Here is a 13,130-nt window from a genome sequence, read left to right as displayed (position 1 = left end):
TCCCTTTAATTACACAGAGAGATAATACTATCCATGTAATTACACCGAGAGATAATACTATCTCTTTAATTACACAGAGAGATAATACTATCCCTTTAATTACACCGAGAGATAAGAATCTCAGTGGCTGCTTTCCAAGCTGCTAATCTACTGTGGTAGCTAAATGGAGATGCTTGAGAATCAACACCACTGAGCCTACAGGGTGGCACACAGGCATCAGCGAATGGTATTGGCCAAAAGATTGATTGCTGTCTCTGCCTGGCCGGTTCCCTTCTCTCCACTGGGATTCTCTGCCTCTAACCCTATTACGGGGGCTGAGTCACTGGCATACTGGTGCTCTTCCATGCCGTCCCTAGGAGGGGTGCGTCACTTGAGTGGGTTGAGTCACTGACGTGATCTTCCTGTCCGGGTTGGCACACCCCCTCAGGTTCGTGTCGTGGGGGAAGTCTTTGTGGGCTATACTCGGCCTTGTCTCCGGGTAGTAGGTTGGTGGTTGAAGATATCCCTCTAGTGGTGTGGGGGCTGTGCCTTGGCAAAGTGGGTGATGTTATATCCTGTCTGTTTGACCCTGTCCGGGTATTTATGCTGCAGTAGTTTATGTGTCGGGGGCAAGGGTGAGTCTGTTATATCTGGAGCATGTTTCATGTCTTATCCGGTGTCCTGTGTGAATTTAAGTATGCTCTCTCTAATTCTCTCTCTCTCTCTCTCTCTCTCTCTCTCTCTCTCTCTCTCTCTCTCTTTCTCTTTCTCTCGGAGGACCTGAGCCCTAGGACCATGCCTCAGGAATACCTGGCCTGATGACTCCTTGCTGTCCCCAGTCCACCTGGTCATGCTGCTGCTCCAGTTTCAACTGTTCTGCCTGCGGCTATGGAACCCTGACCTGTTCACTGGACGTGCTACCTTGTCCCGGACCCGCTGTTTTGGACGCTCTCTACTGCACCTGCTGTCTCTAACTCTGAATGATCGGCTATGAAAAGCCAACTGACATTTACTGCTGAGGTGCTGACCTGTTGCAACCTCTACAACCACTGTGATTATTATTATCTGACCCTGCTGGTCATCTATGAACGTTTTAACATCTTGGCCATGTTCTGTTATAATCTACACCCAGCACAGCCAGAAGAGGACTGGCCACCCCTCAGAGCCTGGTTCCTCTCTAGGTTTCTTCCTAGGTTCTGGCCTTTCTAGGGAGTTTTTCTTAGCCACCGTACTTCTACATCTGCATTGCTTGCTGTTTAGGGTTTTAGGCTGGGTTTCTTTTATATCGGCTGATGTTAAAAGGGCTTTATAAATAAATGTGATTGATTGATTGATTGATTGATAGATATCTGATTCTTGCTAATGAGCTGTCCCTACTGATGAGGTGGGAGGAGCTCTTTGAGGGATGAGTCTTACTTTAGGTAAATAAACAATAAGCAGTGTTAGCTAAATAACAAAATCACCCACAGATGACAACGTATTACGTTAGCAGAACCAGATGAGAGGAGGATAGCACTATGGTAGTTACTCAAAGCTGCACTTTGTGTCTAAGCAGAGCTGTCCACACCGGGGCCTACTGTACTGTACAGTCAGTGTCGGTTCTCTAGTCTAGAGGAACTAATGGGATCATTTGGCTGTATAAATTATGTCAATTATTTTATTTATGGGAATCTCTTCCAAATAGACTTGCTTTAATCTGTGCAGAGTAAGAAGGATTTGTGATTCTAAAGGGAAATCCTGAAACTTATGGAAGTCTGAAGATACAAAATGGTCACAATGGTAATGAGAAACAAAATAGTTATGAGATAGTTTCAGTGTTATGTAAAGATTTACAATATGCACTGACGAAGCAGTGTCCTGTTCTGAGTGCTAGATGCTACATCCGTTATAAAACAGCTCTCTCAGTGTGTGGAGGATGTAGTGTACTGTAATGTAGCTGGTTTTGGATGTATTTCCAGAAATACACTTACGCTCCACAAAATAGGAGTTGGCCTCAATTTTCCACACTATCTGGCCCTTATGCGAACCATTCACTCCGCGGCTCTTGTAGTCTAGAAAGTTCTCAGACGAAACTTCTTCTGAGAGAGACGAAAGAGAGGGAGGTAAGGTGAGATACAAAGTCCCATTACATTATCACCCAAGCATTGTCAGTTACCTGTGGATATGTAACATTAACTGTGCCTGAGCACCACAACACCACCTTTAGATTACCTCAAATGACCTTTAGATTACCTCAAAGGGAAGGCAGACTGGACATGACCTGACCTAACATGACCTGAGTCATCACATTGCTCTCTATGTAGTGTACATACAGTCCCTTTCAAATACTGTAGACTTGAATGAACACATTCTAGTTCTTGTCCTACACACCTCTCCCTCTTCCCCAAAAGCTAACTTCAAAGAAGATCACATGCATGTGTAACAGTTTACAAGATTGGAAATAAGCTGCTCTTCATCTCACTGTCTCTAGCTGCCTCACTATCATCTACTATTACGTATTGCTTTGGTCCCTTCTATGAAAATCACTGTTATGGCAGTGCTCACCGATGAGGTACATGCCGATCCAGTCCCCAGCGTCCACCTCCTCCTTGATGTTCCAGCAGATGAGGATGTCCTGGGTCTGACCGATGGCATAGAGCGAGGTGCTGACGGTGAGCGTTGAACGGCTGTGTGATGTCACCAGGTCTGTGTCGCTGGTCGAGCGGTGCATAGTCGCCACGACCTCGGGAAAGCCGTTCTGGAAGTTGACGTTAGGGAACTGCTCGGGATTGTAGCTGTGGCGGATCGGGTGCTTACAGCGCCGGCGGTTCTGGGACGAACGTGACGGGGATGCCATTGCTGCTAGTCCGAGTCCGAGAAACCTGTTCTGGTACAAGTTCTGGAGAAGAGGAGAGGAAAGAAGGAGAGAAACTGTGAATGTGGAGGATGGAGAGCTAGTACTGGAGAGAGTTTAGGGAGGCCAAATGTTAGCATTGTTATTTCTGCGTTTTTGAGATACATACTGTAGATGAAGTCCAATCAAAACTTTCATCGCCATGTTTAAGAACATTGCAGGTGTGTTTTTCTGTTGGTTTATTCTGGCAGACTAAGAGGTAGTGATTTGTACCATCCTGCAGAGAAAGTGGAGCTACAGTGGGAATATTACCAGCAGGAAATATAATCCTAAAATCTTTTGGAAGTTTCTCCACTATGTAGCAATAACTTATGAGTGGGAGGAGAGACAACAATGCCTAGTTAATGAAGAGGGAGCAGCACAGTGCTATGAGTGAGAGATGAGTGCAAATAAAGGTGCGGTTCACTCGAGGGCCCTGTCCTGCACAGACTGTTCAGAGGGGACTGAGTGTGCTGCCTCTCTCTCTCATATGTTTACATTGCCAAAGCAAGTGAAATAGCTAATAAACAAAAGTTAAATAAACAATAAAATAATGAACAGTAAACATTATACTCACAAAGTTTCAAAGGAATGGAGAGTGTTCAAAACAGTCTGAATGGATTTAATGAAGCCTATGGATTGAGTAGAATATAATATAACTTTATTGCGCCAAGGATGCATGTAGTTACATGTAGTTATTACCAAGCATGAGATTCCCACATTGTAGCCTGTAGATTGAATGTATTCACTGATCATGTACTCTACCTTTGCAAATAAAGGTGCGGTTCAGGTATGAATGTCATCCGCATGGTCCTAAAGCACACCGTTGCCTCGTTTTCTAATAATATTCCAATGATAAAACTGTGGAGGGGGGCGGACAAAAATGCAATTTCAGAAAGTGAAAGTTGCACCCCTAAATTATACACTTCAACAGTGTTTACCAATCCTGCCCATGGGACAGCAATGTTTACACATTATAACTACGGAATAGACTAGAAACATGATTTAACTAGTGAAAGGCTGATTTGTAACTGATACACAGAAACAGATTTTAAAAACAGTACACTACACTTCCTATGCATTATGTAAATACTCTAAAACCGGTTCATCTCAATATTTACTTTCCTTCATCTGCACTGATCTGAGGACACAGGATAGGTGTAGTATTTCATCAAATGAGAGACTTCATTTCAACTAGGAGAGAATGTGAAACGCTTTATTGAAAGAAGTTCATTATCCAAGTGTTATAAATACATAATACATGCATTCTAATTGTAATCTTATATTATAAATAGAAGGTCAATCTGTAGTTCAATGCACATCTGGTGTGCATGATAAAAACAGAGGAATAAAGAGGAGGTGAGGAGAGAGGTGTGAGAGAGTGTAAAAAACAGAAAGGAAAAGAGGAGCAGGGATGACCGCATATGATTCATGGATTACAGTGCGACTAAACGTAATATTCTCTCAGTTCATCACAATTGCATAATAGTGTCTCTCGTGGTATCTCCCCAGTTGGCCCGAAGGTTATCTTAAGAGCGGGTGAGGTGGCAATGACGGGACTGGGGGTTGACATCCTCTCTCACATCAAAACATACCTGCAGACGAGAGACAGATGGAGAGAGAGATAAAATACAAAAAACACAAGGCTTAATCATGCTGACACTGTCAGTCATCATAATCATCAGGTGGTAAAATGCTAAACTGTCCTTGGATCATTAACTCTGGGACTACTACATCTCTAGCTGTATTTCAATGTAAAGCATCTTTTTAATAATACTTCCTGTTGACCCGACCAAGTGACCTCTCACCTCTGATCATACTGTGCCCTCTATGTAGCCACTTCAGATGCGGGAGGGGTTCACCGACACAGCTGATATAACCTAGAGGATTTAGGCAGAAGGGGGGAAGAGGGAGGAAGTGAAGGAGAGAGACTGTTATTGAGAAAATAAGGTAGTTGAAGAGACAGTGTTCAACAGGAATCTGTGTGTCGCCTCACCCGTTGTCCACACTAAGTGGCTGAAGAGTACTTTATACTGAAAAACATACAGACACACGATGACAAACAATATAGCGTTTTCTACATTATTTTCTACATAAATAGAAATAATGAACGTGTCGTACTATTCTCCATGGTTGGCCCTCTTGCCTGTTCTTTGAAGGTGGAAGGAGCCACAGTTATACACCTGAGCCTGCTTACTGCACAACACAATCCATCAATCAGATTGATACACGAGTGTGTAGCTGTGGGTTATAGGGTGTCTAATTGTTCTTCATTTTTCAATATGGGTGACTCTTAAAGGAGCCTGTTCTGTTTTTGTACAGACATTACCCTTACCTAAACTGTGAATTGAATAAATGCAGTTGACATAGCGAAGTAAATGGAAGAATACACTTATTGCAATGTGGATGGCTCTTAAGAGCCTTTGGTTGTGCATAGTCTAGTCTATGGTGTTGCCAGGGAACAGCACCCTCTTGGAAGAAGTAGGAGGTGAAGATCTCCCGCACACAGATTGCCTCCTGTGCTGCGTTGTTAGCGCCCATCCTTGAAAAATCCTGCAGAGAAGCAGACCTCTCCTCTGGCACATGGTAGCGAGCTGCAGATCCTCTCCTGGTCCTCATGTACATCCTCATGAAGTTATGCAGGACACAGGTAGGCAGTCCCAGATGGCCCTGGCCACCCAACCGTGCAGTGCCCTACACAGAAACTGTAGGCAATCGTTTTGAAGGAATCTCCAGTTGCAAGGTATCTGTAGGAATATGGAAGATAGTCATTATTAGACTTTTACATCACCAGGTCATTGTGGATTTCTAAAGAATAATATCTCTTATAACAAATCATGATAACATTGGAAGGACAGATGCATGTGGGCATGTGTAGCACGTGACAATAGCAGGATCATATCAAAGATAGCATCACAAATAATAATAATACAGTTGAAGTCGGAAGTTTACATACACCTTAGCCAAATACATTTAAACTCCGTTTTTCACAATTCCTGACATTTAATCCTAGTAAAAATTCCCTGTCTTAGGTCAGTTTGGATCACCACTTTATTTTAAGATTGTGAAATGTCAGAATAAAAGTAGAGAGAAAGATTTATTTCAGCTTTTATTTCTTTCATCACATTCCCAGTGGGACAGAAGTTTACATACACTCAATTAGTATTTGGTAGCATTGCTTTTAAATTGTTTAACTTGGGTCAAACATTTTGGGTAGCCTCCACAAGCTTCCCACAATAAGTTGGGTGAATTTTGGCCCATTCCTCCTGACAGAGCTGGTGTAACGGAGTCAGGTTTGTAGGCCTCGTTCACGCTTTTTCAGTTCTGCCCACAAATTTTCTATGGAATTGAGGTCAGGGCTTTGTGTTGGCCAATCCAATACCTTGACTTTGTTGTCCTTAAGCCATTTTGCCACAACTTTGGAAGTATGCTTGGCGTCATTGTCCATTTGGAAGACCCATTTGCGACCAAGCTTTAACTTCTTGACTGATGTCTTGAGATGTTGCTTCAATATATCCACATACTTTTCCTCCCTCATGATGCCATCTATTTTGTGAAGTGCACCAGTCCCTCCTGCAGCAAAGTACTCCCACAACATGATGCTGCCACCCCCATGCTTCACGGTTGGGATGGTGTTCTCCGGGTTGCAAGCGTCCCCCTTTTTCCTGAAAACATAACAATGGTCATTATGGACAAACAGTTCTATTTTTGTTTCATCAGACCAGAGGACATTTCTCCAAAAAGTACGATCTTTGTCCGCATGTGCAGTTGCAAACCGTAGTCTGGCTTTTTTATGGCGGTTTTGGAGCAGTGGCTTCTTCCTTGCTGAGCGGCCTTTCAGGTTGTGTCGATATAGGACTCGTTTTACTGTGGATATAGATACTTTTCTACCCGTTTCCTCCAGCATCTCCACAAGGTCCTTTGCTGTTGTTCTGGGATTGATTTGCACTTTTGCACCAAAGTACGTTCATCTCTAGGAGACAGAACGTGTCTCCTTCCTGAGTGGTATGACGGCTGCGTGGTCCCATGGTGTTGATACTTGCGTACTATTGCTTGTACAGATGAATGTGGTACCTTCAGGTGTTTGGAAACTGCTCCCAAGGATGAACCAGACTTGTGGAGGTCTACAATTTTTTTTCCTGAGGTCTTGGCTGATTTCTTTTGATTTTTCCATGATGTCAAGCAAAGAGGCACTGAGTTTGAAGGTAGGCCTTGAAATACATGCACAGGTGCACCTCCAATTGACTCAAATGATGTCAATTAGCCTATCAGAAGCTTCTAAAGCCATGACATAATTTTATGGAATTTTCCAAGCTGTTTAAAGTTACAGTCAACTTTGTGTATGTAAACTTCTGACCACTGGAATTGTGATACAGTAAATTATAAGTGAAATTATCTGTCTGTAAACAATTGTTGGGAAAATGACTTGTGTCATGCACAAAGTAGATGTCCTAACCGACTTGCCAAAACTATAGTTTGTTACCAAGGAATTTGTGGAGTGGTTGAAAAACGAGTTTTAATGACTCCAACCTAAGTATATGCAAACGTCCGACATCAACTGTACAAAAACACCACTTGAAGCTTGATGATGAGTTGATCATTTGAATCAGCTGTGTAGTGCTAAGGCAAAAACAAAAATGTGCACCCCTTTGAGTCCCCAGGACCAGGACTAAGAACCACTGCTCTTCATTGGGACCTCTTCATCTGCAAACAGAGCTTTCAAAGCTCTCTGTATCTGAGGGCATAAAACATTGCAATAAACAGACTTCATTTTACTCAAATTAGACAGCACTGAAAATTATGTTACTATATCTCTGTTCTCACTTCTAGGGACTGTAACTACACAAAAGTACCTGCCCTATCCAGAATAGCCTACTCTTTGACAGTTTGACAGTTGGGGCTGCTGTTGGCCCTTTCACCCTTCTCAATGGCTGTTACCTAGCTACCTACAAATGCATTAGGAGTTTGTTTTTACAATGATAAATACATCTTGACACCTAGCTAAATTAAGTTAGTTAGCTGGTGATATTTAATTAACTTAGCTACACAGTATGTAAAGTTGGCTAGATAGCTAATAGCTAACTGCTATGTTAGCAGTTCATTTGAGTTAGCTTGCACTATAGCTAGTTAGCTAATAATACATTGTTTACATTTTTTTTTTTACTGTATTTACTTACTTGAATAGGTTCCCCCAGCCATGTGAACGATTGGAAACAGGGCAGCAAAGTTTGTTTGTCACCAGAGCGGTTTAGAGCATATTACTATTTACCTGTGAATAAATTCATGAAATAAAGAATGGATGAAACTATTTACTAACCAGACCTTCATACAAACTTGCTATGCTGAATTCTTGACGCACAGTCGAACGTGCTGCTATATGCTGCCAGCACACCCACAAGTGAGCCACTCTGGGCGGCCGGAGCGGCAAGCGGCACCGAGTACTAATGTACACAAGCCATTATTGTTATTTTATTGTGTTACTAGTTCTTTTTTTTTTTTTTTGCAAAACTTTTCTTACTTTTTAATTCTGCATTGCTGGGAAAGGGCTCGTAAGTAAGTATTTCACAGTAAAGTCTACACCTGTTGTATTTGTGTGACAAATACAATTTTATTTGATGTAGGCTAAATTTGGACTCAGGATCAGGAGTGTCGAAATATGATTTCTTTCAGCATCTTGAGAGAATGCTAATGCACAGTTAGATAGGTTCTGTAGAGGTGTTATCTTTATCAGCATCATAAAAGCTGATAGTATTTCAATCACATCAAATATGCATTCAAGCCAAACTGAAATATTATCAGAAACATGTTGGGTTGTTTTCACAGCTTTCTATTTCTTACAAATGGTCAAACTGATGTCATTTGGAAATGTTGCACAGAAAAACTCCAGTATTTTTGTCCTTGCATTTTCTCCCCGTTTCCTAAACGTCTTTGCTATGTGAAAGAAGCAGAGATGACAAAGAAAACTTTACCAATGTCAACTAGATTGAAGCATTCATTCTATCAATTTATTACATTATTCTGGTGAGCAAGAGTTTATTTAGTGTTCTAGGGCAACATATAATGACAGAAGAGAAGCTCCATATACAGTATCTAATTATAGACAAGTTGACTGCCATCTCTGACTGTAGCCTACGGCGCATTTTCTATATTAGCGCGTTAGGGTCGGGTGCAGGCCTCAGATTTTCACTTTATCACATACAGGAAAGTATTCAGACCCCTTAACTTTTTCCACATTTTGTTACCTTACAGCCTTAATTACAAAGCGAAAACAGGTTTAGACAATTTTGGAAATATATTAAAAATAAAAACAGAAATACCTTATTTACATAAGTATACAGACCCTTTGCTATGAGAGTCGAAATTGAGCTCCGGTGCATCCTGTTTCCATTGATCATCCTTGAGATGTTTCTACAACTTGATTGGAGTCCACCTGTGGTAAATTCAATTGAATGGACATGATTTGGAAACGCACACACCTGTCTATATAAAGGTCCTACAGTTCACAGTGCATGTCAGAGCAAAAACCAAGCTATGAGGTCAAAGGAATTGTCCGTAGAGGCACTGACCTGGGGAAGGGTACCAAAGCATTTCTGCAGCATTGAAGGTCCCCAAGAACACAGTGACCTCCATCATTCTGAAATGGAAGAAGTATGGAACCACCAATACTTCCTAGAGCTGAACAATTGGGGGAGAAGAACCCGATGGTCACTTTGACAGAGCTCTAGAGTTCCTCTGTGGAGGTGGGATAACCTTCCAGAAGGACAACCATCTCTGCAGCACTTCACCAATCAGGGCTTTATGGTAGAGTGGCCAGACGGAAGCCACTCCTCAGTAAAAGGCACATGACAGCATGCTTGGAGTTTGCCAAAAGGCACTTAAAGACTACCAGACCATGAGAAAAAAATATACTCTGGTCTGACGAAACCAAGATTGAACTCTTTGGCCTGAATGCCAAGCGTCATGTCTGGAAGAAACCTGGCACCATCCCTACGGTGAAGCATGGTGGTGGCAACATCATGCTGTGGGGATGTTTTTTAGTGTCACAGACTGGGAGACTAGTCATGATTGAGGAAAAAATGAACGGAGGAAAGTACAGACAGATCCTTGATGAAAACCTGCTCCAGAGCGCTCAGGACCTCAAACTGGGGTGACGGTTCACCTTCCAAGGGGACAACAAACCTAAGCACACAGCCAAGACAACGCAGGAGTGTCTTCCGGACAAGTCTCTGAATGTCCTTGAGTGGCCTAGCCAGAGCCCCGGACTTGAACCCAATCGAACATCTCTGGAGAGACTTGAAAATAGCTGTGCAGCAAAGCTCCCCATCCAACCTAACAGAGCTTCAGAGGATCTGCAGAGAAGAATGGGATAAACTCCGCAAATACAGGTGTGCCAAGCTTGTAGCATCATACCCAAGAAGACTTGAGGCTGTAATCGCTACAAAAAGGTGCTTCAACAAAGTACTGAGTAAAAGGGTCTGAATACCTACGTAAATGTGAGATTTCACATTTTCTAAAAACCTGTTTTTGCTTTGTCATTGTGGGGCAATTTTACTTGTCAATCTCTGCTGTGTGTGCAGGTTAATTGATGATATATATATATTTTTTTAATCAATTATTGAAAAAGTCTAGGGGTCTGAATACTTTCTGAAGGCACTGTATTTCGGGCAGGTGCGGTTGAACAAACCACTAGTGCACACACACATTCACACACACACACACACACACACACACACACACACACACACACACACACACACACACACACACACACACACACACACACACACACACACACACACACACACACACACACACACACACACACATTGTCTCTATTCAGTCACTACTCAGTCAATGCTGGCCAAGTGAAAGATGAAGATATGTCTGTTAGTCTGCCCGGGCAGCTGGCCAACACAATAGACAAGACCCCCACTGCGCGCTGAGAACAATCCACCAACACAATGACCCCTCAATAGCCTGTCTCATTATAGCCACTTTCTGTCCCTCCAGTGTGGAAGTACATGCAGCTGCCAAGCATCCTCTTCAACAACTCTGCCACTGTTCTTCAGCAACAAGGTCACTTGTCTGCCTTGATACAACCTCTGTATGGATGGAATGCCACCATACACAACACACACTGTTTAAGAAATATTTGAGCGGAAGTAAAAAAGAAAGGAAGAGCAGGGAAGAATGTGACAATTTTACTTGTCAATCTCTGCTGTGTGTGCAGGTTAAGTAGAATAATTGGGTAGATAGAATAGTTGAGTAGATAAAATAGGTTAAGGTATACAGTAAAAGCTTCATATTAAAACACCAGACAGAGAAAATACTACAGTACAGTGGTTTATTCTCTGTCTATCTCTGAGTTGGCCTATTACTTAACTGCTTTTAGGAGCCATATGAGATAACTTGGCTCAGTGATCATCAGTTTCCCTGTACTATCTGCACTGTGCAGCAATTGAAGACATTAGTCCACTTACATAATACAGTAGGCCAGGCCTACATAGCTCTTCTTTCACATGAGCTCCCAACCAATTAATACATGCAGGGATGCAGACAGTAAAATTACCCTCCTTATCACCTTTAAAGGCTGCCAAGTCATTATAACAATATCACTATACTAGTAGAATGAAGGAGAGTTGTAAATCCCTTGTGATTAAATACAGTAAAAAGGTTGAGTGAAATACAAAGAAGTTTTGTGGAGAAGTCTTGCTGTAAAAAGAAAAGATGCCTCTACAAAGTTGGATAGTTGCCAGCATGATGCATGGAAATGCCCCACTGTAATGAATCCCATACTGTAGGCCTACTACCTCCACATAAAGCTCATGATTTTAATCTAATTGGATTTACTCACTGAGGCAAATCTGAAGAATAGGACCTGGTGCACTATCATCCCGGCATCACAAATTACACTACAGCAAATCAGCAGCGTGAGGCTAAACAAACCACATAGCTGATCGCAGTGTGCAGTGTGCAACCATGGGAACGCAGCTAGGACAATATGGCTGAATTTAGACAGGCAGCCCAATTCTGATGTTTTTTTCAATAATTGGTCTTTTGACCAATCAGACCAACTCTGAAAAATATCTGATGTGAAAAGATCTGATGTGATTGGTCAAAAGACAAATTAGTGGAAAAAAATATCAGAAAAAGGCTGCCTGTCTAAAAGCAGTCTATATAGCATTCTGTTGCATCCAGATACTGAGATCCTGATACTGAGTGTCTTATTCACGGCACTAGATTAGCAGCAACATCATAAATATCCTTCCAGTCAAAGGAGCAATGTTCAGTCCTCCTAATGCAGCTCTGCACTGGGGCTGCCTTGCTGGTTGGTTAGATGACTCACTCAATGCATTTTTAAACTATGTATTGAGCGGTGGCTCAGCATTCTTCTTCCTTCTGCTCATTTAAATCCACAGGGCTAAACCAAGCAGGGCTGGAGCAGGGAGGTGCATTTTGGGGGATTTTGAAAGTGCTCTCCCCTCTCTCATCCATTTAGGAGCTCTACTGTTACTACTCCATGCCCAGAGACTTGAGGAAGACAATAGATACATCTTGATTAAATGTGCTCAGTAAGGTGTATCAAATAGATCAATTCTCCTTCAAATACATGACAGTATAGTAGGCCTAATATATACCAGCCACTAAGAGGTGGCAGGGGTGATGAATTAAGCCCTCAAATCCATACCAAATGTAAGTGTATAATGGCTGCAGACAGTTGGCAGGCAAGGAAATACAATCCCTCTCCAACTTTTATGAGGCTGGGAGATAAGTGAGTATTGGAGGCAGCAGAGAACAGAGAGTTTACAAGTGGATCCTGACTAGACAAAAGCCTGAAGGAGCTTGAGGAACAAACAAAGAAATAGTTCAAATTAGTGTGAATTGCTACAAATCCACATGGAGAGTTTAACCAGAAGTTTGAAGATATGGAGAGATAAGAGGTAGGATAAAACAGGGTATTCTGTGGTTATGTCTCCTTGTTGTTTTAATAAATCAGCAACTCCGGTCAGTGTCTCTGTCATAATTTGCCCCAGGCAGTTGTACTATATTTTCTTTACACTGAACTATTCCACTTGACTTACATTGAGTAAAACCAAGTAAAGAAAATGCTGTATAAACGCCTAGCAGCATTGCCAGTTCATAAAAGATTGTCTATGGGGGCAACCCACACATGCCAAATAAAATGTATTACATTTTCCTTTCCTTGATCGACAATATGACAGACACTGAAACTGTAGCAGGAATATTATCTTGATTTTCCATATACCTTTCTTGTATT

General features: G+C 42.1%; 1 protein-coding gene across 1 annotated transcript in view; it reads right to left on the bottom strand.

Moving 5' to 3' along the window:
• The window catches only part of LOC120055277 (E3 ubiquitin-protein ligase HECW1-like), a 45,149-nt gene extending 39,667 nt beyond the window's left edge, over positions 1–5,482 (bottom strand). The window contains 3 exon segments of the mRNA XM_039003162.1: positions 1,950–2,057; positions 2,524–2,857; positions 5,366–5,482. Of these exon segments, the coding sequence (XP_038859090.1) occupies positions 1,950–2,057; positions 2,524–2,857; positions 5,366–5,482 (559 nt within the window).
• Between the last annotated feature and the right edge of the window lie 7,648 nt (positions 5,483–13,130).

The sequence above is a fragment of the Salvelinus namaycush genome, chromosome 11 (assembly GCF_016432855.1).
Source record: "Salvelinus namaycush isolate Seneca chromosome 11, SaNama_1.0, whole genome shotgun sequence".
Taxonomy (NCBI): Eukaryota; Metazoa; Chordata; class Actinopteri; order Salmoniformes; family Salmonidae; genus Salvelinus; species Salvelinus namaycush.
Note: the sequence above shows the minus strand (reverse complement) of the source record. Positions and strands in the feature narration are given on the sequence as shown.